Raw genomic sequence first — 27,442 nt, forward strand, 5'->3', positions numbered from 1 at the left:
GTTCCTCCCGCAGCGCGTCACATGATGTCCGCCCGTCTCTGTCCTTCACCGTCTCTCCGGCTCGCAGCTCGCTCTCTAACTCTCTACATGATGTTTTTCCTTGATTTCGTGTTGTTTCTCTGAGCGCTGCTGTTGTGTACTGAAAATAAGAGATAAAGAAAGATGAATGCAAAATCAACAAGCGGCAGAAACAAAGCTTTGTTTGGTTTTTGTGTTGCATGAAAACAACAAACTCTTTGTCTCTTTGCTCGCTGGGATCAAACGACAGTGTGGAAGTCTCCGCTTCGTCTCCAGCTGAGGGCAGCACAGACTTCACTGCACATATGATACAACCAACAAACAAAGAGCTGTGATTGGCTGTCACGGGGAGGTGTGAGAGGACTCATCATCACTGCTTCATCTGTGTATAACATGGATGTTAGCCTGTTTACTCCCACTGCTGTGGAAAACACGGCATGTCCGGCCTCCATAGACTAAGTGCACAAGAGCCCCATCCCACCCTCCACAGGCCTCAGCGAGCAGGTCAAAGGTTAAAGTTCATGGCTTGCTCGGCCCAAAGTGGGTCATCAACAGGACAAAGATCCAAGCACAGCAGCAGAACAGCAGAGCTCAGCCTGACAGAGACGCTGTGCATGAATGATGAATGCTCAGTGAGCTGAAGCAGCGCTGTGAAGACCAAGGACCAAAACACCTGTCCGAGTTTCTCAGAGTGATGGGGCGGGGTCAGGTTTAGGGCGGGGCCAGGTTTTCACAGGACTGCGACTACCAAACAGTTGTTGTTCAGGTGTTCTTCTTCTTCTTTCTTCGATTCCAGGAGCATGAAACCACCAACAGGCTCTGAAAGTGAACCAACTTTCAAAACCCGTCACAGAGGAAGTTCAGTCTGCTCGACGACCAGTGACAGCTCAGCGTTTCCAACAGGAGCCTGTGATTGGTGGATCCTGTTACTGTTACGTTACACTAGCATTCAAAGAAGGCGATGGTCCTTATTGGGACAGCAGCAGAATGCAGTCTGGGTAGTGATGTTTACCCACAATGCATTGTGATATAGGGATTAGTCAGAGCCCAAAGTCTGAGCCAATGAGGAAGACGGAGGCACCAGAGCGATGTGACGAACCCTGGAGCTTCATGGACGTGCAGAAATCTGTGCACAGACTCAGGTGTGGTCCCACAGGAAGATACTGAAGCTTTACACAATGATGGACTCATTGCATCATTAACAATTCAGTGTTCACGTAAAACTGATTGTTTTTATTTTATTTGTGTGCAGAAATCCATCATGAGGAGCAGAAGCTCACAGCTTCATCAAAAACACACCAACGTTCAGAAAGAAGCAGCTTTAAACTCCATGTTTACTCTGGAAAACAAACTAACACATCACAGCCTTGGCACACACACACACACACACACACACACACACACACACACACACACACACACACACACACACACACACACACACACACCAGGGTCAGCCTGTGTTATCGTCCTGTTGAGTCTTGAGTGTTTCAGTGGAGGACGGAGCAGGGCCAGAGGACAGCGCTGTCACTGATAGTGTGTGTGTGTGTGTGTGTGTGTGTGTGTGTGTGTGTGTGTGTGTGTTAGTCATGCTGTGGGACACAAAATAAGTCCTCACAGTTCAAATCTGACTGCAAGTCTTCATGAAATGAACACGAGTCAGTTTGAGGTCCTCTGAAGAGCTAAAAACAGGAATGTGTGTGTGTGCTGTTTCAGCGTGTGCCAGCTGAAACTGAAGTGCTTCAGCAGCGACCCTGGACCATCACACACTCTGGGATTCACACAAACACTCTGCATGAAGTCACGCACGCTGCTCGTCTTTAACAGTTTCAGAGAGCTGAGGTGTTCACAGGTCTGCTGCACAGACGTGAGGGATGTTTGACATTACACATGCTGCCACTTAGCAACCACAGTCAGACAGCATGATTCATCACCATGGTTACGCAGATGATGCCCAGCTATATGTCAGAGCCACATGACAATGAATGAATGAACAAAAACCTTAAACACGTTGTGAAACTCACTTCAGCTCGCAGCTCGCAGGCTTGGACCCTGCAGAGGGAAACTGTTGGATCTGTCTTCATGATGTATCAAACTTTCTGTGTCACATCTACAAGATTCAAAGACCAGCGTAAGTCTTGATTTAATCACAGAAACAGTAGAGAGTGTAGAACAGAGCAGTGACTCAGAAAACAGGTCAGCGACTTTTCTCACAACTGAACATGTGAACTTGGATTCTAACAGGTGGAGGAGGCAGGTGGAGGTTCCAGTAGGTGGAGCAATGGAACAGGCAGGTAGGTCTGGTTCAGGTAAGGGACGGTCAGCTTTGACTTTCAGGTGAAACACTCGATGAGTTTTACCTCCCAACCCTGGCAGAGGTTGGGAGGTACAAGCAGTAAATATGAGGACAGACAGCGGGGGTCCCGTGTGGCTGCAGGGGGCAAACATGCATGACTGGTACCAGCCCATCCCGTCTGTAACCTGCACGCTCACCAACAACAAGCTCAAAAAACCTTTTGGAGCACGATTTCAAACCTGACAGAAGCTTCGAGGTGTCCCTGAGAGTGGACCTCCATCCTCAGGTGATGGTGACTCCTCCTCCACCAGAGAGGAGGAGGTGTTCCAGCCAATGATTCTGCAGGTTTCATGTTGGGATGATAATTACTTCCTATAAAACTTCCCAGACACTGTCTGATGGGCAGTGAACAGAATGAGCTCATCCAACCACAGACTCAAACTCTGAACACTGGACCTGAAGCTAAAGCAGCAGCAGCATCAAAGACCCTGCATGTCTATTTTTTAACACTTGCTGAAGCGGTTTGATAGAAACGACTGATGGAAACATCTTTATTGTCCTTACTTTACCTTCAGCTTTGACTCGCTGCCATCGTTTGCCGTCTCGAGCGACAGCTGCTCTGTGGAGCTTCCCATTGAGTCGGCAGTGACGCAGAGTGTGCCGAAACCAAACAGGTCAAAGTCCCAAAACTCAGATTTGGATAAATGAGTTCCTGTAATACCCACAGCTGCAGCCGTGAGTCAGTGCTGAGGTTACTGCACTAACAGAGAAGGATGGATGTTACTGTAACTAATCAGCAGATCTGTGTTTGCAGTAGATTCATATCTAAAGTCTAAACCTTTGAGTTTTCCAGTGTAAAGCGAAGCTGACACACGAGGAGCGGCTCGCAGCACAAATCACACTCTCTGGATTTTCTTAGAAACGTTTTCCTGAGCCGAAATCGCTCCACAGAGTCGGGGAACGTTTGCTTGTGAAGCTTTGTTTGATATTTATACATCACGTCCAAGAACAACACTTTGAATTTTCAGGAGCTGTTTGTCAGTTTCATCACTAAATCTTAGTCTTAGTGTGATCAGGTAGGAACACCGTTCATGAAGCACCAGCAGCAGAACCCAACAGCTCAAAGAAACATGAGATAAAGAAGTAAAAACACTGGATGGCATCAGTTTCTCTGTTTTTCAGCGGTTAAATAACCAACGTGCAGCGAACGCTCTGCAGAGACACTTCCTGTCCAACTCTGTACCTTTGTGGGATATTTGTGTGACTTTCTGTTAGTGAGGAGACGCTGATCAGGGTCCAGTAATCAGCTGGTTGAAGAAGACGTATTATACCTGTGCATGCATTGGAACATGGCTGACAGTAGAAGTGAACTGTTAATTGATTAAGTGACCAATGGCTGAGCGGCTTTAGTGAAGCAGTGGTTTGTGGGCCTGCGCTGTGAGGCTGTGGCTCAGTGGAAACAGATCTGTGAACGATAAACTGAAGCCTGCAGCAGATAAGAGCTCACAGCAGAAGCCTCATTAACGTCTCCACCGAGCTTTTAAACACAGAATGTGTTTTCCACGGAAGACCGTAAATCAGTCTGAGGTTTGGAGGCCTCGGCCTTGTCGTGGCCAAACCGCCGACCTCAGAAACGATCCTGCTGACCTGATGCGGCGTTCCTGCCACCCTCGATGGCTTTCTGCGGTTTCAAAGAAACTCGGGTTAGCCCCACTTAAATTTTACGCTGTGATGGAAACAGCTTCAGAGGATATCCAGCCCGCACATGGCAGTCCTCGCACACGGTCTTCAGCTGGCTGCTGATTAAATCACATTTCAAGGACACTTTAATGAGCTCCAGAAACGAGGGAACCCTGAAACGCTGCACCGCAGGGTCAGGATCCTCTCTGGGCCTGACTCCACGCTCAGCAGCAGCGTGGTGGTGCAGCCGGGTGTGACGGTGCTGATCAGGTCACCTCGTGCTCCTCCACCACGCTGCGTCTCCATCAGCCTCTCAGCCACGCCCGCCCTCTCAGTTTGAACCTTTTGGCAAAGCGTTCAGCAGCTGAGTGCTGCTTCAAATCACGTCTCCCGTTACACAAAACATGTTCCAACGTTTTTCAGTGAATCTGCCACAAGTTCATTAATGTGCTCACACAGTATCTGCTTCTCATTTCCTTCCACAAACTGAAGTGTGCTGAACACAGACGCTGTGACTGCCACCAGTGATGAAGAGTCGGGTGGAGTGTTCCTCTGTGTCCTGTGGAAGAAGCTGCTGTGTAATCAGAACCTGCACTGTTGGAGTTGGAGTGAAACAGTGTGGCAGTGGACGGATTTATCAGTCACTGTGTGACAGGAACTATTTCTGTGAGAGCAGCTGGTTCCTAACTGGAACCAGTCGTCCAGACGGTGTGGTCGGCACTTCTTGTTAGAAACAGTAATGAGCGCACTTGTTTCTCTGAAGAGCAGCAGTCAAACTTCTGTTTGCTGCACCTGAAGCATCAGTTTGTAGTCTGGACTGACAGAAGCGTCCTCAGGCAGGACACACGGCCGCCTTCTTTATTATTTCTGACTAAAAACACTTTTTTAAAAACACTTTCAGATACTAGATCTCGTCCACATTTTTTGCTTCAGTATGGATGAAACTCTAACCTGCAGGACTCAGTCCGGCTCAGCTTCCTCGGATAACCTCAGCGGGACCAGTTTAGATTGTAGACTATGATGAAGAGCAGCTCGGCGTGATCTATCGTCTGATTTATCAGAGTTAAAGACTGGGACGGTCAGATTCCCGTTCGGGGAACACCCTCTGTTCTGTAAGCTAACTCTCATCGGCCTCTCGCAGCGCCGCTATCGCAGATGGAAACAGTCATTTGTGATAATCACCCCGAGTGATTTTTTTCCTGTGCAAATCGTCCGTGTTGGTAATTTGTCAAGAAAAACTTCCGAGTGAAATTACCCAGAGAGCTTTCATTAGCAGAGTCGGAGCTGATCCGTCCCTCTGTGTGCTTCATCGTGCTGTCCGTGACTCCTCCGTCCAATGACCGACAGTTTTATGGTGAAATGCTTCTAACAAGGCGTTTGGACATGGCAGCAGAGCGGCTGCTTAATGACTCGACTTCAGTGAAGTACAATTACTCCTTAAACGAGGATGATTACATCACGTGCAGCTAATTAACGTTAATTAAAGTAACTGGTGCTCTCTGTGAGTGGGCGTCTGTACCTAAAGTCAAGTCTTCAGATTTCAGACGTTCCCTGAACGTGACAAAGTTTCTCACAGACGTTGACAGGATCACGTCACCTCCTGAGACGGCCGAGCATCAAACAGCAGTCGACCACGGCGGCTGCCCCGCTGGCAGGGGAACACCCTGCTGTGGTCCCCGGAGCCTCTGATCTCCGCTCGCCCTCAGCCGGCTTTACTGCTGGTCTTGTGAGGACCAGTAATGACTGCGCACGCCTTAAAATATCCAACTGCACCCCAAAGCGTGACACGTCTGTGCGTCACCTAAACCCGGGGCCCTGATTTAGAAACGTCCTCACAGAAGAGTCGCGGGCCTTGATGTGCCGCTGAGGCGAGCGCTTCATCTGCGAGTCATTTTACTGCCCTCCTGTCATTAAGAGGGACGTCTATTTATGCTGCACACGTGCTCCAGCGGTGTCAGCCTGCCTACACTTCAGTCCTACACCAGGAGCCTGTCTGTGTGCTGGGGGGGTTAAAAACTAAAACTACTGGGTTTGGTTGGAGCCCTGAAAGGATTCCAGTAGCTGCAGGAAGGGTTGAACTGAGGGTTTAGCTTAAAGATGCTTTTTCACACCAGTAACACCACACAGTGCTGAACTGGGAATGATGGCCAATAATATTAAGAGCACAGACTCTGACTTTGACAAAAAAGTCATGTTTTATGTCCAGGTGATGATGCAGAGCTCCTGCTTTCTAACCAAAGAGGAGACACGATGATGGCGATGGTGGAGGAGGCTGAAGCTGACATGTGGTATTATCGGTATGGTCCATACTGGTTTTGTTGGTTGGTTGCTGTGTTTTCTGGTTTCCCATCAGCCAGCTGTATTTAAGTCTTCACCAGGTGGTCAGCTCTGTCAGAGCGGTGAATCTGCTCCCTGCCTGGCTTCCCTCCTGGAGCTCACCAGCCTTTAACCCGTGGGTGTTGAACTCCAGGCCTCGAGGGCCTGCAGGTTTTAGATGTGTCCTTGATCCAACACAGCTGACTGAAATGGATAAATGACCTCCTCAACATGTCTTGAAGTTTTCCAGAGGCCTGAACTAATCATGTGATTCAGGTGTGTTGACCCAGGGTGAAATCTAAAACTGCAGGACACCGGCCCTGGAGTTACCCACCCCTGCTTTAACCCAACAAACCAGGCGCCTCCTCCACCCAGGACTCTCCCAAGTAATTCAGAAAATCCTCACAGCCTGCCTCATACTTTCATCCCGGATCATCGGCTCGACTCTCCTCTCTGCTACTCGACTCGGACCGCAGCCTAAACATCACCCCAGTGAATTTAACTTCCCTTAAAATTTTAATTCCAGATAAATAAAGAATAAAAACTGCTGCTGCTGGTTTTGTCTTGAGTCCTTCGTCCTGCTCTGGTGGCCACAGCCTGTAACACTGATTCGATGCACTGATGACATGGAAGCCTCACTTAGGTTTTAGAAGAACTTCTTATTGGTCGGCCATCTTTAAACCAAATAATTTACCTGATTAGGACTCTTCGTCCCCGGAGGGACCCGAGTCCCCGCAGTGTTGCTGTGTAAACACATTTACGTCCCCACAGCATGACTAATACAAGCGCACGCACACACTCTCCTTCCCTTAAATGACATTTGTTTGTGTCTCCTCACAACGGCACACACACAGACCTCAGTCCATTACCTCACACACACACGCACTGTGTGTTTTGCTGGTTGTTGGGGTTTCCTGGTGCCCTGTGTGCTGCTGTCTGAAAGCTGCAGGCAGGGTCTGGCTGAATGATGCCGGCTCTCCGAGGTCGACGGCGTGTTGTGAGTCACGTCTGTGGAAACAGAACTCTAAATATACACTTCACAGCAGATCACAGAGCGTGACGCCGCCTCATAAGAACACAAGTTAAATATAAGTGAACGAGGTGGCATCAAAGAGTTCGGCTACTAAATGATGTGACCTCTGGTGCTGTGTGATGTCATTGTGGGCGGAGCTGTGGATTGTAGCTCAGCTTCAGGAGGGAGGGGTGGGGCTTCAGGTGAGTGGATAAATACACCTGCAGTGACCTCGGGTTAATAAAAACTGAAGTTTAATGAACCTCTGCAAAGATGGCCGCCACCCCGACCCCGTCTCCACGGTCAAAACTACGACACCAAAACCTGAACGCAGACAAACAGAGGTCGAGGTCAGAGGTCAGAGCTTCTTTACAAAGTGAGAGATGCAGATAAAGGTTACTGCAAAGGACATGACAGCTAATACGGTTAGTGGTGAAATGTCCACACAGCTGTGCTCCACAGTCTGTCTGCAGACTAAACAACACTTTTAAGCCTTTTGCAGTTTTGCGGGGACTTTAGCGCCTCAGACTCTCACAGTTATCTCTGCTCTGGGTGCGATGCCAGCGTCATAATGGAAAGAGTCACTCCGGAAAAACTATTTACTGCTTAATTCATTTCACTCTAATCAATACACAGACAAGAGAAAGTGTAACAAGGACGTCCAGGCGAGATTTAAGACGTGACCAGCAGCTGATTCAGTGTTTGCTATCCACAAACTGACCTGAGCTTCACGTGGAGCATCGTCAGGTGATCAGAGCTGCCTGTGGCAGCGAATCAGGATGAGACCGTCTGTGTGTTCACTGGGACGTCCTGAGGTGTGTGAGGGAAAACATTCAGAGGAAACCACCTGAACTGCAGCATGTAGGGAAGAAGTTTCCTACAAGAACTGGTTCCCAGTAGGTCGGTAAGTTGGAATTGTTAGTTTGCTTGCCTACATTTGGGCTACAATCAGCTGATTGTAGTTTGTGTCAGGAGAGGACACAAACTACAATCTACAGCCTTTTCAGATTATTTTACAAAAGGGCGAGAGCGCAATGGTAAAGGGGAAAGTTCATCTAGCACAGAAACAACCACAGAAGGCAGCTAACGCAAGCATCTGCACAGACAGCAGCCAGAGCCTGAACTTCAACAGGTAACAAACTGATGATCAGTGCGGCTGCAGCCTCATTTCTACCTGTTCCTGTTTATACAGTAGAATCACCATGACGACCAGTTTAAAGCCTCTTCGTGTTGGTTGTGTTCAAAGCTAAATACTCAGAGAAAGTGTCCTCATTAGGATCTGTGCTGTGGGGCTGTAGCCTCAGGTTTATGTTGTTAAATGGTGATTATGAGACAGACGATTTTACAGAGTCACATGAAAGTAATGCAATGAGTAGGGCACTATGTATTGCAGTACTTTTAAGAAAAGGGTTCTGTATAATATGAGTAAAACATTACTTTTTTATAGTGTTAACTCCAACACTGGTCACACCACAGAAATGACTCTGGACACCACCTGTAACACCTGCTGCAGGTGTTCAGGCCCGCTCTCTGTGTTTATGCTCCGATGATTCGTGTCTTTCCTCTCAGCTTGTTCCCGCTCACTGTTTTCAGTTCAGAGTGCAGAGCAAACACTCAGACTCTCAGCGGCTTTAATAAGTCACAGGTCAGCGGAGGGTGACCTCTGACCTCTGTCCTCGTGGATTGCAGCTTCAGCACAGGCTGCATTTTTGCCTCTGCGTGAGGAAGCGAGTTCCCGCTGCGCCTCCTCCTCGTGCACGGCAACGTGCTCGACCCCGAACGCTGTTCATCCTCTGAAGAGTCAGGTTTAATTTTAACATGGGTGTGAGTGCGGTCTGAGAGTGGAGCCTAAACCTGAGGGAACGAGGGGTCACCATGGTAACTGTATTTTAAAGCGACGATACTTAATGTTATATCTCTGTGTCATCAATGCAAACGATGGCAGCAAGAACCAGTTTGAAACAGCTGTGAACAGCAAACTTCAGATCAATCTAGTGACTCTGAGGGAGAGGTCAGAGGTCAAACAGGACATGATGTTTTAAACACGCCACACGTCCAGTTTCACAGGAAAAGAAACGACGACTCGTGACTCTCGTGTACGTCCTTTAAACTTTAATGGTGAAGCAGAAAAACAAAAAATACTATAAAATAAATTAGATTAGAAAAATGCCACAAGCACATTTGATTTGTACAACAAAGCAATGCAACATACTGGAATCTGATTTCCATATATACAGAATAAAAAATAGACTTTTTATTCTTTGTCCACTTTGTTCAGTGTCAGTATTTTTTTTTTCATTTCGATATAAACAAAATTTGAACAAATAACAACCACGTTTTGTTTGTTTTTCTTCTTTTTGAGTTTTTTTCTGCACTGACGTTTTGTTTGTGTCCATGTACACAGGACCAACTCCGAGGTCGTCCCACAGTCCAGAAGAACAAGAGGAGGCTCCGCCCCCCTCCATGAAACCATCATAACAACAAAAAAATCCAAAAAGTAAAAACATGTAACTTCATCAAAAAGGCGACAAACACTCCAAAACTTTTGGTGAACAAATCGACAATACTGATAGAAACACACATGACACAGAAACAGCCGGAATCTGATTGGACGGCGTTTTCTCCCAAATTTACGGCTGTGGATTGCCTTTTCTTTTTTCAGTTCAGAACAATGAAGAGTAAAGCATTGTGGGAAGTGGAGTTCTTGATGTGCAGAGAGCGAGAGGATGAAACAACAGCAGAGAAACTAAAAACATGAAAACATCGATCGTCTGTTCACTCAGGACAAAATAACTGCAGGAATCATTTTCTGTGTTTTTCTGTGAAATCCTTTTGAATCAGATCATAAATTCATTTCTTTTCATTTAAAAACAAAAAGGTACACAAACTCGACTCTTTGGTCTCCTAAAGCAAACTAAGACATTAAATATCAACTTTAACAGCTTTAATTTCACCGTCAAAATTGAATTTTCACCAAATCAACTGAATTCATATGAAAATTCCCATTTCATGTATTCAAAGTGCCATGTTAACAACATTTTATATGATTAATGCTGCGTTTATGCAGCGATTTGTCTCATAGGAGAAAAACTTCAAGGATCTTTGTAATAAAATTTCACCCGATTTTAACTAAAAATTGTTTTAATTTTAGCCCCTGTGTGGAAAAATCCCATAAAACTCACAACATAACTTTAATAAAGACATAAAGGCCGCTTTGTTTTTGAGTTCATTGAGAAAGATGAGATATCAATGCTAATGCTGTAAACATTCACCACAGACAAAGACGTGAACGTGGATTGCAGAGGTTCGATAGGCGGGTTAGCTGTAGGCTAGCTATCACAGAGAACTAGCTAGCCTGTTTTATAAACGCAGGAAGTGGATCCCAGAAAAGTGTGTGACCAGCACGTTTTCTAAGTGCTTCACTTTAGCAGAAGTCCTCGGAGCTTCTGACCGGACAGACCGGAGGTTCCTCGTGTGATTAGCTCATGTAAGTACTTAGCTCCATATAAACATATTAATCTGTACATGCTAACTGGTTGGCTAGCACAGCTATATAGCAACAGACACGTGCAGATTTATCCAATCAGAAGCCTCCACAGCTGACCTGCCATGACCCATAGTTCCTCGAATGGCCGCTAAGTGCCAGAAAGCTGCAGGTGAGCTGAGAACGTCGTTTTCTGGAGACATCTATTGTGTATCTACTGTTAGCAAACGTTTGAATTAGTAATCTTTTATAAAATATAGAACCGTTCTGCTTTTCCTGATTTCCTGTCATGAAGCTCATGTTCATGTTAAAAATGTAGAAACTGTTTTTTCTACACGTCAGTCTGGATGATGTCATAGAGATGGATGAACATGTTCACCCAAATGTTTCTATTTGTGAGCCAATCAGAAGAGAAGTTGAACTGAAGGGGCTGGAGTTAAAGGTTTCAAAGCAGGTGAGCTGAAAATCAGCTGAATGTTTGAAATCCAACATCTGTGAGTGCAGACGCCTGATGAGTGAATTACTGTGTCATCAGCGTAGAAGTGAATAAAGTTATGATTCGTCAATAAACCTCACTGCTGCTGTGAGTACAGAGAGCTGGGCGTGGGCAGACAGAAACAAACAGAAGGGGATGCAGCATTCCTGCTAGACTTTTATTGTGAAACAGCATCAAGACCAACATCCTGAAATCAAACGTACATTCTAACGCGAGTCCTCCACCTGTCCACGTGCTTTTGGCAAAATCAGGATTCTCTGGCAGTGAGCGTTAGACGCCAGCTCCAGGCCTCAGCAACAGGAAGTGACACAACTGATGACACAGTCAAGTATTTTGTCAAGACTAGTGGGGCTGAAACCTGTGACCTCCCTCCGGTCTGTCCTCTCTGTCTGTGGCTAATCTGAACACGAGTGTCGCTATAGTGCAAAAAATAAACACGTTTGAAACGCTTCTTTTAAAAAAGAGACATGATAACACAATATATTATTAACAACAATAATAATATTAATATACTTACTGACAATAATAATTATAACATAAAGAAGTGTTTGGTTCCAGCAGCCGAGCCAACTTGTTTCTTTCAAGTATCTCTCAACACACACACACACACACACACACACACGCACACACACACACACATCACAAACGTATACTTCTAAATAAAATACAAGAGTCTTCTTCTGTCTTCCTCCAACATTTTGAGAAAGTAAACATTTGGGGAGCCGACAAACGGAGACAAATAAAATACAATAAGGTCTGAATACGTGAAACAAGTTGCATAGTTTTGAGATTTTTTTCTTCTTTTGTTGTTCGCATTTTTTTCAGGCACCTCGTCTCTCCGAAGTCGGTTCAGCGGTGCTTGAACGTCTCAGCCACATAAATAAGCCTCGCTCCTCCGTTTGTAACAAAAATATATTAGAGATTTTTTTTCTTCTCTTTTTTCTGAAAGTGCCGTGGAGACTCTCTGAGTTCTGCTGGACGAGTCTGGAGCAGAGTTTTTACCCCAGAGGGCGACCTCGAGGGACGGACGGAGGCGAAGGATGAAACGCAGTCAATAAAAGTGACGTGATGATCCTAGAGTCAGCTTCCTCTCCTCCCTCTCTGGGTTCAGAGGTGCTCCTCCTCCTCTCCTGCTCGGGTTTGCGTCTACGAGCAGCCGCACTCCTCCACGATCATGTTCTGGACGTCCTTCTTGATGATCTTCTGCTCCTCGTTGTAGTACAGCATGGACATGGCTCGTAGGCGGGTGGGCACGCAGCACGACTTCACGTTCTGGAAGGGGCTGTAGCCTCTCATGCGGTAGTGGCTGATGACAGTGGAGTGGAAGGACAGCGTGGACCCGGTGATGCTCGCCACGTGGGAGGGGCATTCGCCCTCGCAATAGTTGGCGTGATAACCGCGTGGAGCGATTATCCAGTCGTTCCAGCCAATGTCTTTGAAGTCGACGTAGAACTGCCGTTTGCAGCAGACACGCACCTTCCCGTCACACTCCAGCCCGCGCTTCCTGCGCCGCTGCGCGTCGCTGCCGTCTCCCTGCCGGACCACGGCCATGAGGAAGGGCCGGTGGGACTGCTCCCGCTGGTTGTTGCGCTGTGACGTCTCAGCGCTGCCCGAGACCAGGACGATGGTGGCGCTGGTGTCGGCGCAGAGCGGGCAGGACACCCTGAGGCTCAGTGTCGTGCTTGTGGAGCTCTGCAGCAGGGCCTGCACGGCCGCCGACACCGGGAAGGTGTGCCAGCCGCTGCGGCGGGTGTCCACCGTCTTCTCTGACAGGAGGGTGTCGTCCTGCGGCAGAGACGGACGTCCGCCGGACGGGTGGTGCTGCTGGAAGAGGCGGATGGTGACTTTGGCTCGGCTGCGGTTGGTCTTGGCTAAACGGAGGAAGAGCCAGACGTTGGCCTGCTCCACCAGAGACAGATCGCCGCCTTCTTTGGAGAGGACGAAGTTCACCGTGCCTGGAACCTCACCTGAGACGGAGACAGATGGAGACGGATGGTTAGAAAGACTGTCATACCACCTACATTCAAACAGACCAACCCGTCCATCTACCCCAACCTCAGTCACCTCAGTCATGTGACTTATGGTTTACAGTCACTTTGACCAGCAGAGGGCGCTCTGACCTTTTGGACTGTTTCACTCACACAGCCGTGAACCCGTCCTAATTGTAGCATGCACACATTTTACAACACGTCAGCAGGGACACACACACACACACACACTGAGGACTGTGTGAGACACATGTGAGCTACACACAGCTGATTGGACTCTTCCTGCTGACTCGGCAGCAGCGGTCGGAGGTTTTGGAGTCAGGCAGCGTTTAAAGCAGCTAATGGTTCCCACCAGGAGCTCGGTGTCACACCGCAGCCCGGGACGAGCGGATTTACTGCAGCGTGTCTGAAAACAAACGAAGCGTTTCCCTCTGCAGGTCACAGCCAGCCAAGCTGTTTGAACAGGAAGTCAAATATTGCATTTTCACGCAGCAGCTGCTGGCTTCCTGAGCAGATAGTTTTCTATGTAGGCGATCGCAGAGTGGGGACGTTTACTGGCTGAATCATTTAAGGCTTCAGCAGCACCCTGGAGGAAGCTCCCATTTTATTTTGATAGCAGACTTTGAGCAAAAAAAAAGAAAACAGAGCCGTGAAAGTCAGTTTACAATCATGTGAAGGAAAGAAAAGGACACACACACACACACACACACAAACACACACACACAGACATTAAAGTTCTCACAATCTCTGCAGGGAATAGCTGAATTCCTGCACACACACAAAACCTCCTCCAGCATCCAAACACACACATACACAAACACACAGACACACACACTGTATCTCGTATCTCCTAGAAGCCTCCACACCAACAGCACCAGTTACGCCGGTGTTGCATAAGCTCCTCACATCACCTTTCCCGCTCTCTCCCTGATGTCTGTCGCTCGTGGGCGTCCGTGCAGAATGTCAAAGTCACGATTTGGGAGTTTCTGAATGTCAGCTGATGAACGGTGTGACTGGGTGGCTCGTGTGCGTATGCGGAGGCGAGCGAGTCCATTAACACAGTTCAAGCGACAATTCGGAGGCGATTGTCTCGCTTGCATCATCGTCGGCACTTCACGAAGATAAGGAAATAAAAGTTCATTCATTGTTTCTTAGAATAGCTTCTGCAGCCTTCAAACAGGCACAGAGATCCTGTGAGAGCGTAAGGGACCAATCTGGCAGCGTGGCGCTGAAGCCGAGCACGGCTTCTGTGGGTTTCTGTGGGTACTCGAGCAGAACCACGCTGGCATGGCGTGGCGTCCATGCAGCTGAGAGCAGCCATGTTTTCACTCATGATGCTGAAAACAGATAAAGAAGTAGCTTTGTTGACCTCTTATTCTATTTAAAGGAGCAGTTCAACTCAGACGTGCTGCTTCTGCCCGGCTGTGGTGATGCGAGGTGTTTTGAGGGTATCAGCTGCAGGTTTCTGCTTCTTTGTTAGTTTTCTCTAGAAAACACAAGCTCATAAAAATCCACAGTAGCTGCATGTTTGCAGCTTTAGGCCGGAGCCAATCAGAGCTGCTCAGTGACGGCCGAGCTGCGGACAGACGCTCGTTCACATCTGCGTGCAGAAGCGATGGGAAACGCGCCGCTCGTCCTTGATCTCATTCTGTGAGCTGTAAAATCAACTGTCATAAAAAGCATGAAGTTTTCTTATCACGAGCCCAGAAGCAGCCAAAACATTCCTGCACTGTAATTCCTCAGAGAAAGCTGCAACATGTGTGAGCCTGAGAGATAAATAAGTATCTGGACTGTAACTGAATGCTTTCTTTGCTACAGCGCACAGGGTTAAACCCGGCTGTAGGTCATGTGACCGTGTGGTCAGATATGTGGACAGTATGGAAGACGTCTGCACCGTTTCCCTAAAAATGAAAGAAAAGTGAATGGAGTTTGGTTGGGCAGCGACTTTGAGCTGTTCCATCTATTTTCTCATGAACTAATGTAAGAAAAGAATCTGCCACACGCGTCACATGATCGTCCATGAGTGGGTGGGTTTGAGGCTGGTCCAGATGCAGATCCGAAGCATTGTTGCCATTAAATGGGAAAAATGTCAGGAATGTGCAGCTTCTGTGGATTTTGGAAAGCTTTTACTGTCAGAATGGAAAAAAGGAAAAAGACCAAAAGAAGCGTTGACACAAAGTTGGACACGTTGGTCTGAAGCATCACTGCGAGCTGCTGCAGATCCAAAGAAGAGCGACAGGTGAGAGCAGGTGGACGAGCGACAGGTGGAGCAGCAGAGGAGGCAAGAAAGGAGACGCTCGTTTACACTCTGCGACCTCTGCGAGCCTTCCCCTCGCAGCTCATCACTCTCTGCCTGCTCGCTGCTAATCCCCTCCATCTACACGAGCCCATCGAGGACACACACACACACACACACACAGTTAAGTTCAGTGTTTTCCTTTGATTTACTTAAAGTCTTATCAGAATAAAGATAAATATAAGGTGGAGTCAGAAGACGCCAGAAATAGCTTCTATTTTATTTAAGAAACTCAATTAAAGTCAACAACATCGTTTAAACCATTAAACACCCATTTAGACCCATTTAGGCCCAATTTAGATCCTGACAGACTGATTCTAGAAACCCTTTTACATCATATTCGCCCAGCAGCTCGTTCAACACCCACTGCAAACCAAATACGAAGCTCAAACCATCAAATGTCGGCTTCAGAGTCACAAAAACCATCTCATACCGAACTCTAACCATCAAACACGGAGCCTGGAGCTTTCATAACCATTTTACACCAACGTTACACCACACACTGCCCACCAATGCAGACCGGCTGCTGCTGTGGCTGCTTGCTCTCTTGCTTCTTAGGGTTTGGGTCGGGGTAGAGCTGTGTTTGGGTTTTAACTCTGTTCACCTCTGACGGTTCAGCAGGAATCTGACAGTCAGGAACGATAAACTGACCTCAAAGTCCAGCAGCGTTCCCTCCGCTCCATCGGCGCGGCGTGGAGATTATTATGACTGTGACTTGATTTATCAGACCAAGCTAAACAGACTTCCTGCCAACACGCAGCACAAACACGGTTTGGTATGTTGTTAAAAGCACGGCTGGTTTATTATAAATCTTATTAAATCCTCTCTAATCCCCTCTGTCACCCACACGGGGGAGAGCTGACCAGTGTTATTGTGTTATTGGACACCTGAAGGTCAAAGGTCACACTTCATGACGGCATTTATCTGTGTTACTGAAACCACAAACACAAACTCCAAACCTAATCCCATCACAAAAACACTCAGGTCAGCACTTAGCTTAGCAGCGCCACAAAAGGAAAAAGCGCCGCTCGGAGACCTGCTGTGAGGGAACAGCCATCGGAGTTTGAGCTCCACTTTGTCACACTCACACATATTTATGTGCTACAGGTACAAGTCAGGAGCCAGGTGGGATTAAAGAGGGCGTTGGCCTTCAGAGGAGGTGGGGCCTAACCTAAACCACTAAAGCTGGATTTGACCGTTGACACGTGTGAGTGAACACACCCTCCTTCATCATATCCTCCTCTGTTCCCCATGTTTACTCACACACACACACACACACACACACACAGTACCCATGTTTGTACAGATGGGTACTGTGTGTGTGTGTGCGTGTGCGTGTGTGTGTGTGTGTGTGTGTGTGTGTGTGTGTGTGTGTGTGTGTGTGTGTGTGTGTGCCCTGAGCCCTGAGGATCAGGCTGCGTCCTCACACAGTCCTGCTACTCGGTGAAACCTGCCGAGTCACAGCTCAGGAACACCTGACAGCGCCTCCGTCCATGCTGTGCGTCCATATTTCACTAAAATCCTGGATCTCTGCTGTTTCTCAGAGGCTCAGCAGATCAGGGTTCCTCCTCTGAGGAGCGAGAACATGAAAACTCCGACCTGCAGCTGCTGGACTAAAGTCTCAGCGTCTGCGATCAGCAGTAACCAAACAACCCGTCTCACTATCAAACCAAACAGCTGACAGCCGTTTCCCAGAATCCTCGGCTCAGATAAGCTGTAGTTTATTATCATTCAAGCACTAAACGTGTATTAATCCGCCGCTGAAAAAAGTCCCTAAAACAGCCAGTGCTGTGTTTGTCTCTGCAGCGAGTGAGACGTTTGTCATGTGAGCAGAAGCTTGGTTGGTGTTCGTCTTACGTCTGGAGTCGTGTTTGTCCTGACCGACGCCCAGCCGCCCTTTCTTCTGTCCTACAGTTTACATTAGGAGGGCGTGGCTGGCCCGGTGTTTACCTGCACAGGTTAAATATGCTTCAAGTTAAGCATGCGGAGAAAGGCTTTAAAGGAGCTGCTCAGCCTGGAAAAAGTCTGGATTGAAGAGCTGCAGTTTCACATGTTTGTGCTTTGAAATTAGAAGCTGAGAAATGAAAAAGGAAAAAACCTCCAATAAAGAGGAAATAGTCATGTGACCAGAAAGAAGAGCAAAGTTACAGCTCAAAATTTTAAATCCTGAGACGCTCCGTCGTCAATAATTCGCTTCAACACAATGATTCAAACTAATTCAGACTGGAGGTCACATGATTACAACGCTGCGGAGCCGTCACAGTGACGTCAGCAAACCCAACAAAACGGCGAGGAGGCGTGAACGAGTTCACCAGCAGGCTCAGCGCCGGCTGGAGGGGCAAACGAGAGTGTTTAATAACCAATCACAGCTCAGATCTGTGTTTAATAACCAATCACAGCTCATATCTGTGTTTAATAACCAATCACAGCTCAGATCTGTGTTTAATAACCAATCACAGCTCAGATCTGTGTTTAATAACCAATCACAGCTCAGATCTGTGTTTAATAACCAATCACAGCTCAGATCTGTGTTTAATAACCAATCACAGCTCAGATCTGTGTTTAATAACCAATCACAGCTCAGATCTGTGTTTAATAACCAATCACAGCTCAGATCTGTGTTTAATAACCAATCAGAGCTCAGATCTGTGTTTAATAACCAATCACAGCTCATATCTGTGTTTAATAACCAATCACAGCTCAGATCTGTGTTTAATAACCAATCACAGCTCAGATCTGTGTTTAATAACCAATCACAGCTGCGGTCACGCTGCACGCAAAGACACAATCAGAGGTCACATGACACAAACACTGTGATTGGTCAGTCACAGTAACGTGGACGGTGTGAAAACCTAACTTTTACTCATCCAATGGTGTCACGTGCTGCTGGCGTGACAGTGATGTGCACATGCACGCAGGACGTGGACGCCGAGGCCTCCAAAGGCGCCATCTCGAGGCTGAACAGGTGGAGACGTCACAACGCGCTGCACAGAGTCATTCAGTAAAAGAACGTCAGTTAGCTTCAGGTACAGATGGTTATGAAGAAAAGTGCAGCTTTAATCCCCTGACCTCACATGATGAAAGTGGGCGTGGCTCCAGCAGCAGCAGAGCGGCACTAGCCATGGCGCTCCTGAACGAGATTGAGAACAGGCTGCAAACACTGATGTGACACACCTGAAAACGTCTCTGTGGTCTGGATTAAATACTCAGACTTTGATAATAAAGCAGGACGCTCTCTGGTGACAATAACCCGACTGAGAATCTCTAAACATCGGTAAAAAACCAAAACCTGCGAGCAGCTGGCGTCGCTGAGTGTCCTGCTTCTGATCCGTCTGCTTCTGAGCGTCTAAACAAAGTCTGTGAACATCTGATCCTGGTTTCTCGAGGCTTTGATGGAACGCAGGTGTTTACAGGAAGTGGCAAGCAGGCAATTTACAGGACGCCCATTTCACCAGCTAAAGGTTAAAGTTCACCACATCAGCACTGATCCTCTGAGTGGGAGGAGCTAAAGAGCTGGACTCGTTGCGTGTGTTTCCATCCAGTAGTCGCGTGTCGTGCTTTTATTCTCACTTGGAGGGACAATAAAGTGAAATGAAAGCAGCAGAGAAGTTTCAGATGTGGCTTTCGGAGCTGCAACGGCTCCGCTTGGATCGGTAATTTGCTAAAACTGTCGCATCACGTGCGCCGGCTCTTAGTACCAAATAAAAGAGGGCTGTAAAATGATTCCAGCAGTTTCAAACACGAAGACAATAAAACCCCGGAGAGGCCGTCCCAGCGTTGAACCAGCCAACACTCATACTTCTGTTGTTTTAACAAAGTGCTTTTGTGGCCTGTTTCTCATTTTCAGCCCTCGTCTGAAGCACATTTCTCTCCGGGGAACGTAAAAATTTGAGCTAATTTCAAGTCGCAGTGCTGTCCTGTAGCTGAGCCTGCCTGTCAGTCTGGGTTCCCAGGCCAGTTTATTTATACCGAGAGCAGATAAGCAGCCCGGTCTGACAGACAAACGCCAGCGAGACTCTAGCGCAGCGCCGCTTACAGAAAACGCCGCCGTCTGACGTGACCGTCAACTGCAACACCAACATGCAGACCGCTTCAAACCCGCCAGAGTCCCGCTGCTTCTTCTCAGCTCTAACGTCATCCACCATCAGACGTGCAGATGGATGCACAGCAGCTGGGCGTGTCCGTGTGAAAACATCGATCCAAACCTTTCATTTCAGAGGAACATCAGAGCAGGACGAATCTGCTCAGTGTCAGCTGACAGGTCGCACACAGACGACCTTTAAAGATGTCGTTACTCGGACGTTACTGAGCTTTAACCAACAGATATCTGTGTGCCTTCAAAGGTCAAAGGTGAGTTATCCTGGTGTCTTCAACATAAAGCTCATTAATGCTGAGTGCAGATTCAGCTGATGCTCTCAGTTTCCACACGGGATAAATTGACAGCTCAAACTTTTCCTGGACTCGAGTAGCAAAAGACGAATTAAACCAGTCACGCAGAAGAAGCGGCAGCTGGTTTTTATCTGCCTGTCTCTTTATCTCTGCAGGAAAAGTCTTATCTCAACTGTTAAGGTAACAACTTCCCTTTAACATCACAACACATGAACAGCATTTAAGAGCGCTCCTGCTCTGAGCCACACTGGGAGCCTCCCAGTGCCGCCAGTCTCACTCTGAGCCTCTGATGTGGTAAATATAAACCCGACTGTTTCTCTGTGCGGTTCATCCGGGGACAAATGCCGAGGCTCACACAAATTCCTCCTCTCTTTCCCACTCATTCCTCCCCCGGTCCTCCCTCTCTGCCTAAACTCTCCGATTCCTCCCAATGGAGCCACACAGAAGAGAGAGGACAACGAGGAGAGGTCTCACTCCCATGCTTTACTCACTGTCTTCTAAACACAGCCACACCTGGGATCAGAGACCCAGAATAAACACGGCCTATGCTGGAAACCAGTCAGCTGATCTGCTTACTTCAAATCTAGTGGCCAGTTTTCGGGGTTTCCAAGTATCTAAAGCACATATCTGGACTAGTTCTTCCTTTTTTGACCACTTATGAAAGTCTATGAAGGCAGAGCTGTAATTTCAGTGGCTTTGCTTTTGTTTAGCAAACAAAGTCGACCAGAACCTGGACAACAAGAAGGAATCAGACAGTCTTTGGTAACTGAAAGTTTACAGACCATCAAGATGCATGTGGTGATTCAGTAGAACTAGAAGATCTGCAAGTGAGCTGGAGGTCTAACAGGGTCAACTTCCAAAAACTGATTAAGGCACCAGAGGTGGGTCTATGGCTGGTCTATGATTACTCTATAGCTGGTCTGCCGCTGGTCTGTAGCTGGTCTGTGGTTACTCTATAGCTGGTCTGTAGCTGGTCTGTGGTTACTCTATAGCTGGTCTGTGGTTACTCTATAGCTGGTCTATAGCTGGTCTGTAGCTGGTCTATGGTTACTCTATAGCTGGTCTGCCGCTGGTCTGTAGCTGGTCTGTGGTTACTCTATAGCTGGTCTGTAGCTGGTCTGTGGTTACTCTATAGCTGGTCTGTGGTTACTCTATAGCTGGTCTGTAGCTGGTCTGTGGTTACTCTATAGCTGGTCTGTGGTTACTCTATAGCTGGTCTATAGCTGGTCTGTAGCTGGTCTATGGTTACTCTATAGCTGGTCTGTAGCTGGTCTGTGGTTACTCTATGGTTACTCTATAGCTGGTCTGTAGCTGGTCTGTGGTTACTCTATAGCTGGTCTGTGGTTACTCTATGGTTACTCTATAGCTGGTCTGTAGCTGGTCTATGGTTACTCTATAGCTGGTCTGTAGCTGGTCTGTGGTTACTCTATAGCTGGTCTGTAGCTGGTCTGTGGTTACTCTATAGCTGGTCTATAGCTGGTCTGTAGCTGGTCTATGGTTACTCTATAGCTGGTCTGTGGTTACTCTATGGTTACTCTATAGCTGGTCTGTAGCTGGTCTATGGTTACTCTATAGCTGGTCTGTAGCTGGTCTGTGGTTACTCTATAGCTGGTCTGTAGCTGGTCTGTGGTTACTCTATAGCTGGTCTGTAGCTGGTCTATGGTTACTCGGTGGTTACTCTATAGCTGGTCTGTAGCTGGTCTGTAGCTGGTCTATGGTTACTCTATAGCTGGTCTGTCGCTGGTCTACGGTTACTCTATAGCTGGTCTGTAGCTGGTCTATGGTTACTCGGTGGTTACTCTATAGCTGGTCTGTAGCTGGTCTGTAGCTGGTCTATGGTTACTCTATAGCTGGTCTGTAGCTGGTCTGTAGCTGGTCTGTGGTTACTCTATAGCTGGTCTGTAGCTGGTCTGTGGTTACTCTATAGCTGGTCTGTAGCTGGTCTGTGGTTACTCTATAGCTGGTCTATAGCTGGTCTGTAGCTGGTCTGTGGTTACTCTATAGCTGGTCTGTAGCTGGTCTGTGGTTACTCTATAGCTGGTCTATAGCTGGTCTGTTGCTGGTCTGTGGTTACTCTATAGCTGGTCTATAGCTGGTCTGTAGCTGGTCTGTGGTTACTCTATAGCTGGTGTATAGCTGGTCTGTTGCTGGTCTGTGGTTACTCTATAGCTGGTCTATAGCTGGTCTGTAGCTGGTCTGTGGTTACTCTATAGCTGGTCTATAGCTGGTCTGTAGCTGGTCTGTGGTTACTCTATAGCTGGTGTATAGCTGGTCTGTAGCTGGTCTGTGGTTACTCTATAGCTGGTCTATGATTGGTCTATGGTTGATTAATGGTTGAGATCAGGGCTGAGTTTCTTTAGTCTGATACTGAAGATCAGAGCGTGTCACCTGTTTGGTGTCACAGTTGAGAGGTTTTCCTTGTTGGTGTCCCTAAAGTCCTCACCCATCCACCAGCTCAACGCTGGCCTTGTGGATGGTGGGAAGTTGATGGTTTCTGATCAATAATTGTGGATACGGGTCTGGAGCATCTTCGGGGTCTCTTCACTCATTTGAGTGTCTTTGCACGGCTGGTCTGGACCTGTTTACTACGGAGTGATTCATCTCTGCAGACACACAGCATCTCAGTCACACATCAAAGCAGCCAAAGATGAGGCGACAATGGCCTCAGACCAGCGGCGGCCTCGTGGCTGTAAACACGCCGTTAACACGCTAAAGCTGCGTCACGCTAAGACCTTGATGGACAGGGAGGAAAGATGAGGAGCAGAGGTGGAGAAGATGAAAAGATGGATTGAAAATAACACAAAGAATGGATAAACAGAGAAAAAGAAGAAGATGGAAAAAAAGAATTATTGCCAAGAAAAGATGAGAGAGAAGGAGCGAGATCAAACGAGGAGCAGCGGGAAGAGAAAAATGGGAGTGAGAGAAAGGAAAACAGAGAAAGGAAACACGCTAATTGTAGTTTATTTTCATATCTTACAGATGTTTTTGTCCTATCAGCCGCTTCTATTCACTGCTTCCTCTCAGTTGTTGCAGGTCACTGAACCTGGACCTGAGCTCATCTCACGGATGCTAGTTTGAATCCCCAGACAGAGGCGGCCACCAGAATAGACCAACAATGACCGGTTTATTCTGTCTGCCACAGTGGCGAAGGCTAGATGGAGGTTAGAGGGGGCAGCAGAGAGCGAGAGGGGGAGGCGAAAGTGGATTGAGGAATGTCGCTAATGATGTGTTCAATTAAGTTCAATTAGCCTAATTGTCCTCTGTGTGTGGGGAGAAGAGGGGGGAAGATAAACAGAGCGGGCTTATGGAAGGAGAAGGCCGGACAGATGGATATTGTGTCTGAGCTGCTAAACGGAGGTTGACACTTGGTCTCCGCCAAGAATCCAGTCGTCCCTCTGCTTCTCTGCTTGCCATCTCCATCGCCCGAAATAATTACCGAGGTCCCTGAATGCCTCACTTAGTCCTGACAAAGCACAAGACTGGCAGGGTGAAAAGTATTCTCATGGCGGGTCAAGTAACATCTTAGAAAAACAACAAGGTTTTATCAGATCAGGAGGAAGTGTCTGCTAACGGTGACCTCGAGGCTTAAAATAAGGTTCCACACACAAGACTGGAACAGTCATCCAAGGACTGGTACTGGACGGGCTGGAGTCAACCATGATGCTGGCTGTTTTATTTAACATGTACATGTTCCCAAAGTGAATTCTGGGAGTGTTTTCACTGGTGGTGGCTCCACAGACTCGAGTTTCACCCAAACTGCTCAGCGACCGCTAAGACGCTAAGACCGGTTGGAAAACCAGGCACATTTCATCATATGATAAGCCTCATCCTTTGTTTGGGCCAATATGGTGATGGCACAAAGTTCTGAGACTTCCTGTGCAAGAAAACACACACCCACAGTGTCTGTGGGAAAATAATGATGGAAGAACGAGTGTTATCACAGAGGGGGTGGAGGTGGGGGTGGATGGATGGGCGGGTCTCCTGCTTTGTTTTGATCCAAACTCTGAACTTTAACGAGTAAAAAGCTAAAACGTCAAACTTGAGCCACAGCGCCGCCACGTCAGGGCGGAGGGTATCGCACCGTTCTAACTTCACTATTAAAGTCAAGAAAACCCAAGCAGGTGATTAGGTAGAGGATCATCAGGATCTCCTTTTGTCCCTCTTAGTGGGACACTCCCACAGGGCTTAAATCTGGGACTCTCCACCATTTGACCTTAGAACTGAAGAAGCTTCTCGGATGAGAGGTGAAACGTCTTCAAGCAACTCAAAGAAGTCCAGACGCTTTTCTTTCCAAGCTCCTTAGACTACGATGACCTGGATGACTGAAAACCCAAACAGTACTGAAAGTGCTCGACACGCCGGCATGGTGAGAGCTGTGAGCTTTTATTTAACTGGAAATATTCTCTGTTGACATGAAGAGGTAAAGAAAATGTAAATCTGAAGAATGGACATTTGTAGGCACTTCCACAGCTTCACTCTGTAGCACTGAAACATGACTTCAGTATGACTCGTGCAGAATAAAGACGTGTGAGTGTAAAACAGAAAATCATGTGTAGAAGCCAGTGTTTACAGCAGCACACAGTCACAGGTAAGAGACCAGCAGACACATTTCACACTAACTTTGATTCATTCAATGGATGCAAACAAAAAAAGAGAGCTTATGTAGTCATTCTGCCCCCTGCTGGCTGACACATGTGCTAACGTGGCTGCAAACTGGTGCTAAAATATTAAGAGCAGACTGCTGAGGTATATTTAATGATTCAGAGCATGAAGTAAAAACTGTTCTTACTTTAAATGGACACCCGGCCGGTTTGTGGGGTGATTTATTTTGTGAATGAAGTTCACACTGAGAGTTTTCTGTTTTCTGCCTGTAATCTGAATTAGCGTCCTTAGTGCTGTGAGATTTCAGCAAGGCCGTTGATTTGCCTTGAACGCTGCCTTCAGTCGCTGCCAGCAGGAGCGTAGCGACGGCCGAGAGGCCATAAATCTGAGCCTGAGGAGAATCAGGGCGCGCACAGAGCTGCCTCTGAAATGTGGCTGTAATGCATAATGAGGGTTAAGTGTGCTGCAGGCGGCGTCTTCCTGAGACTCTGAGCACAGCAAAGGTTTCGGCCGGTTGATTTTATTGAAACGCTGGCAACGTCGACCTGTCTGACAGCTGATGGTGATTGGCTGTTTTTAACTCTACGAACGAGATCAAACTCTGTGTTTTCCTTTCAATAAAAGCTGCTCCTCTCCGCCTGTTTGCACAGATCCACTTCATAAAATTCTTTTCCATCTGCTGTTCCAGACTCTCGCCTACAGAAACTCAAACAGAAAATCCAGAGGAGGAAGAACACGTCACAGTCCCGCCCACACCGCTCGACTGACAGGTGAGCCGATCGAGGACTTCAGATTTGCTTCTACATCTATAAACCCCGCCTCTGTGGCCGACCTGAGAGAGTTTAGAGTAACCAGAATCGACCTGGAAGCGACGGAAACACACTCCTCAGCAGGAACAGGAGAAACACTGGAGTTACCAGGTTTTCTCAGAAACCTCACAACAGTGAGCGCCTCGACGAGAACAGGCAAAGCGGGACCTGCAGCAGGTCTGAAGGTCAAAGGTGACGGCGCAGAGGAAGAACGCAGTTAACACCTGACACCCCGCCCCCCCATGCACACACACTGTCTCCTGCTCGCGCTCTTTGTTGCTACTGTCTGTCAGAAACACATTCCAGCACTGTTACCACTTTAAGAGGTGCACACACACACACACACACACACACACACACACACACACACACACACACACACACACACACACACAGGCAGTGACACACGAAGCTCTGACTGTAAGTACATAATGAGGTATTCTCTGACAACAGCAGGAGGTGATTACAGAGAGTGTGTGTGTGTGTGTGTGTGTGTGTGTGTGTGTGTGTGTGTGTGTGTGTGTGTGTGTGTGTGTGTGTGTGTTGGAGGGGAGTGGAGGTGTTCGACTGAGTGAGTACGCAGGTGGAATTAAGCAGGTGGACACACACACACACACACACACACACACACTTCCTGTCTCGTGTCGATGTCACACTCACCGGGCTCGGCGAAGGTGATGATCTCCGTCGTCTCCTGAACATCGCTGCCGTCTCCCGCCCGAGCTCCCGCCGCCGATGATGCTGCTGCCCCTCCCCCTCCTCCTCCTCTTCCTCGGCTTCCCCTCCCTCTCACCTCCTCCTCCCCCTCGATCTGCACGCTGCCGTCCTCCGCCACTCGCCCCACGTGGAGCTTGCGCAGGGCGTTGAGGAGCGCGGCGCGCGGCACGGGCCGGGTGATGTTGGGTCGGGCCTGGAGGTGCAGCATGTTGAGGATGTGCCTCTTCACCGCCTCCACCACGTCTTGCTGAGCCGCCTCATCTTCATCTTGCTCGTGCCCCCTCGCCGTGCCATCCCCCGCTGTGACCCCTTCGTTCCTCCGCATCCTGGCCAGGGCGCAGGAGGGGCAGTGGGAGCCGGAGGCGGCGTCCGGCTGGTGGTGAGGGTGGACGGTCAGGGAAAGCGGCTGGAGCCCGGGCCCCGCCGGGTCCGAGGCGGAAACGCTGCTCTGCACCTGGACCAGGAGCAGGAGGGTCCAGCTGAGCAAGGGCAACAGCGACATGACGGCAGGAGATTCAGTGATGCTGCCGGATGCTCAAACAGAGCCGGAGGAGACGAAGAAGAGTCGAGTTTGGTAGAAAAGTGAAGAAAAACTGAGTCCTGGATGAAGAAGAAGAGTGTTTGAGATTCACCTTCCTCCTCCTCTGCTCGCTCTCTCACGTTCTCTCTCAGAAGTTTGGAAGCTGCAAAGTTGAGCTCAGCTCACAGTCCACCTGTGAAACGGAGGAAAAAAGCTGTAAAGAAACCAGACACAAAAAAGAGAAAAACACACAACGCCGGCAGAGAAAATGAGTAATCCGTGTCTTTTTTGTCAGGGACAGATGGCTGAAAAATGTGGAGGCGTCACAAGAAAGAAAGAAAGAAAAAACAAGAAAACAAGAAAAAAGGAGAAAAAGTCTCAGATGTGATGAATGGATGATGAAGGACGAGTCTGCAGGAGGATCCTGGTTCCCGGGGTGAAGTCGCTGCACAGAGTGTGTGTCTGTGTGTGTCTGTGTGTGTGTGTGTGTGTCAGAGAGGCAGTTGGACTAAGTTAAGACGGGAGTTCCTCTCTCTCCTTTACCTCGTTCTCTCTCTCTCTGTGTTGAATGCCTTCCCTCGCTCACCAGTTGAATGGTTTTAGCGGAGTGGGCTGGACTCTCTCTCTCCTCGCTCTGCTCCTCTCGCTCGCCCTGGCAGCCTCCCACCATAATTATATCTCCCTCCTTCCCTCCCTCTCTCTCCTTCACTCCAGTCTCCTCCCATCTTCCTCTGTGACTCATACCACTCTAACTTTTACCTTCTCCCTCTTCCCTCCCCCCCTCCCTCCCTCTGTTTGGCTGTTAATGGAGCAAAGCTG

The 27,442-nt window shown here is 48.1% G+C and overlaps 1 protein-coding gene across 2 annotated transcripts; it reads right to left on the reverse strand.

The window, feature by feature from the left end:
• Positions 1–9,398: 9,398 nt before the first annotated feature.
• Positions 9,399–27,249, reverse strand: inhbaa (inhibin subunit beta Aa). 2 transcript variants are annotated; one of them, XM_063483617.1, is made up of 3 exons: positions 27,167–27,249; positions 26,047–26,816; positions 9,399–13,269 (listed from the first exon to the last, which is right to left on the reverse strand). In XM_063483617.1, exons 2-3 carry the CDS (start codon positions 26,603–26,605, stop codon positions 12,449–12,451), a joined length of 1,380 nt encoding a protein of 459 aa, XP_063339687.1. In that variant the 5' UTR covers positions 26,606–26,816; positions 27,167–27,249; the 3' UTR covers positions 9,399–12,448. The 2 variants fall into 2 exon arrangements, with proteins under 2 accessions (XP_063339687.1, XP_063339686.1); XM_063483616.1 differs by having other exon boundaries at positions 26,047–27,203.
• Positions 27,250–27,442: the final 193 nt, after the last annotated feature.

This window comes from Pelmatolapia mariae, linkage group LG9 (genome assembly GCF_036321145.2).
Source record: "Pelmatolapia mariae isolate MD_Pm_ZW linkage group LG9, Pm_UMD_F_2, whole genome shotgun sequence".
Taxonomy (NCBI): Eukaryota; Metazoa; Chordata; class Actinopteri; order Cichliformes; family Cichlidae; genus Pelmatolapia; species Pelmatolapia mariae.

Excerpts from the sequence above, each read along its gene's own strand:
- inhbaa (XM_063483617.1), bottom strand. The coding sequence starts at position 26,605 with ATGTCGCTGTTGCCCTTGCTCAGCTGGACCCTCCTGCTCCTGGTCCAG. Across the intron at positions 13,270-26,046 it reads CATCACCTTCGCCGAGCCCG|GTGAGGTTCCAGGCACGGTG; the intron begins GTGAGTGTGACA and ends TCTCCGTCTCAG.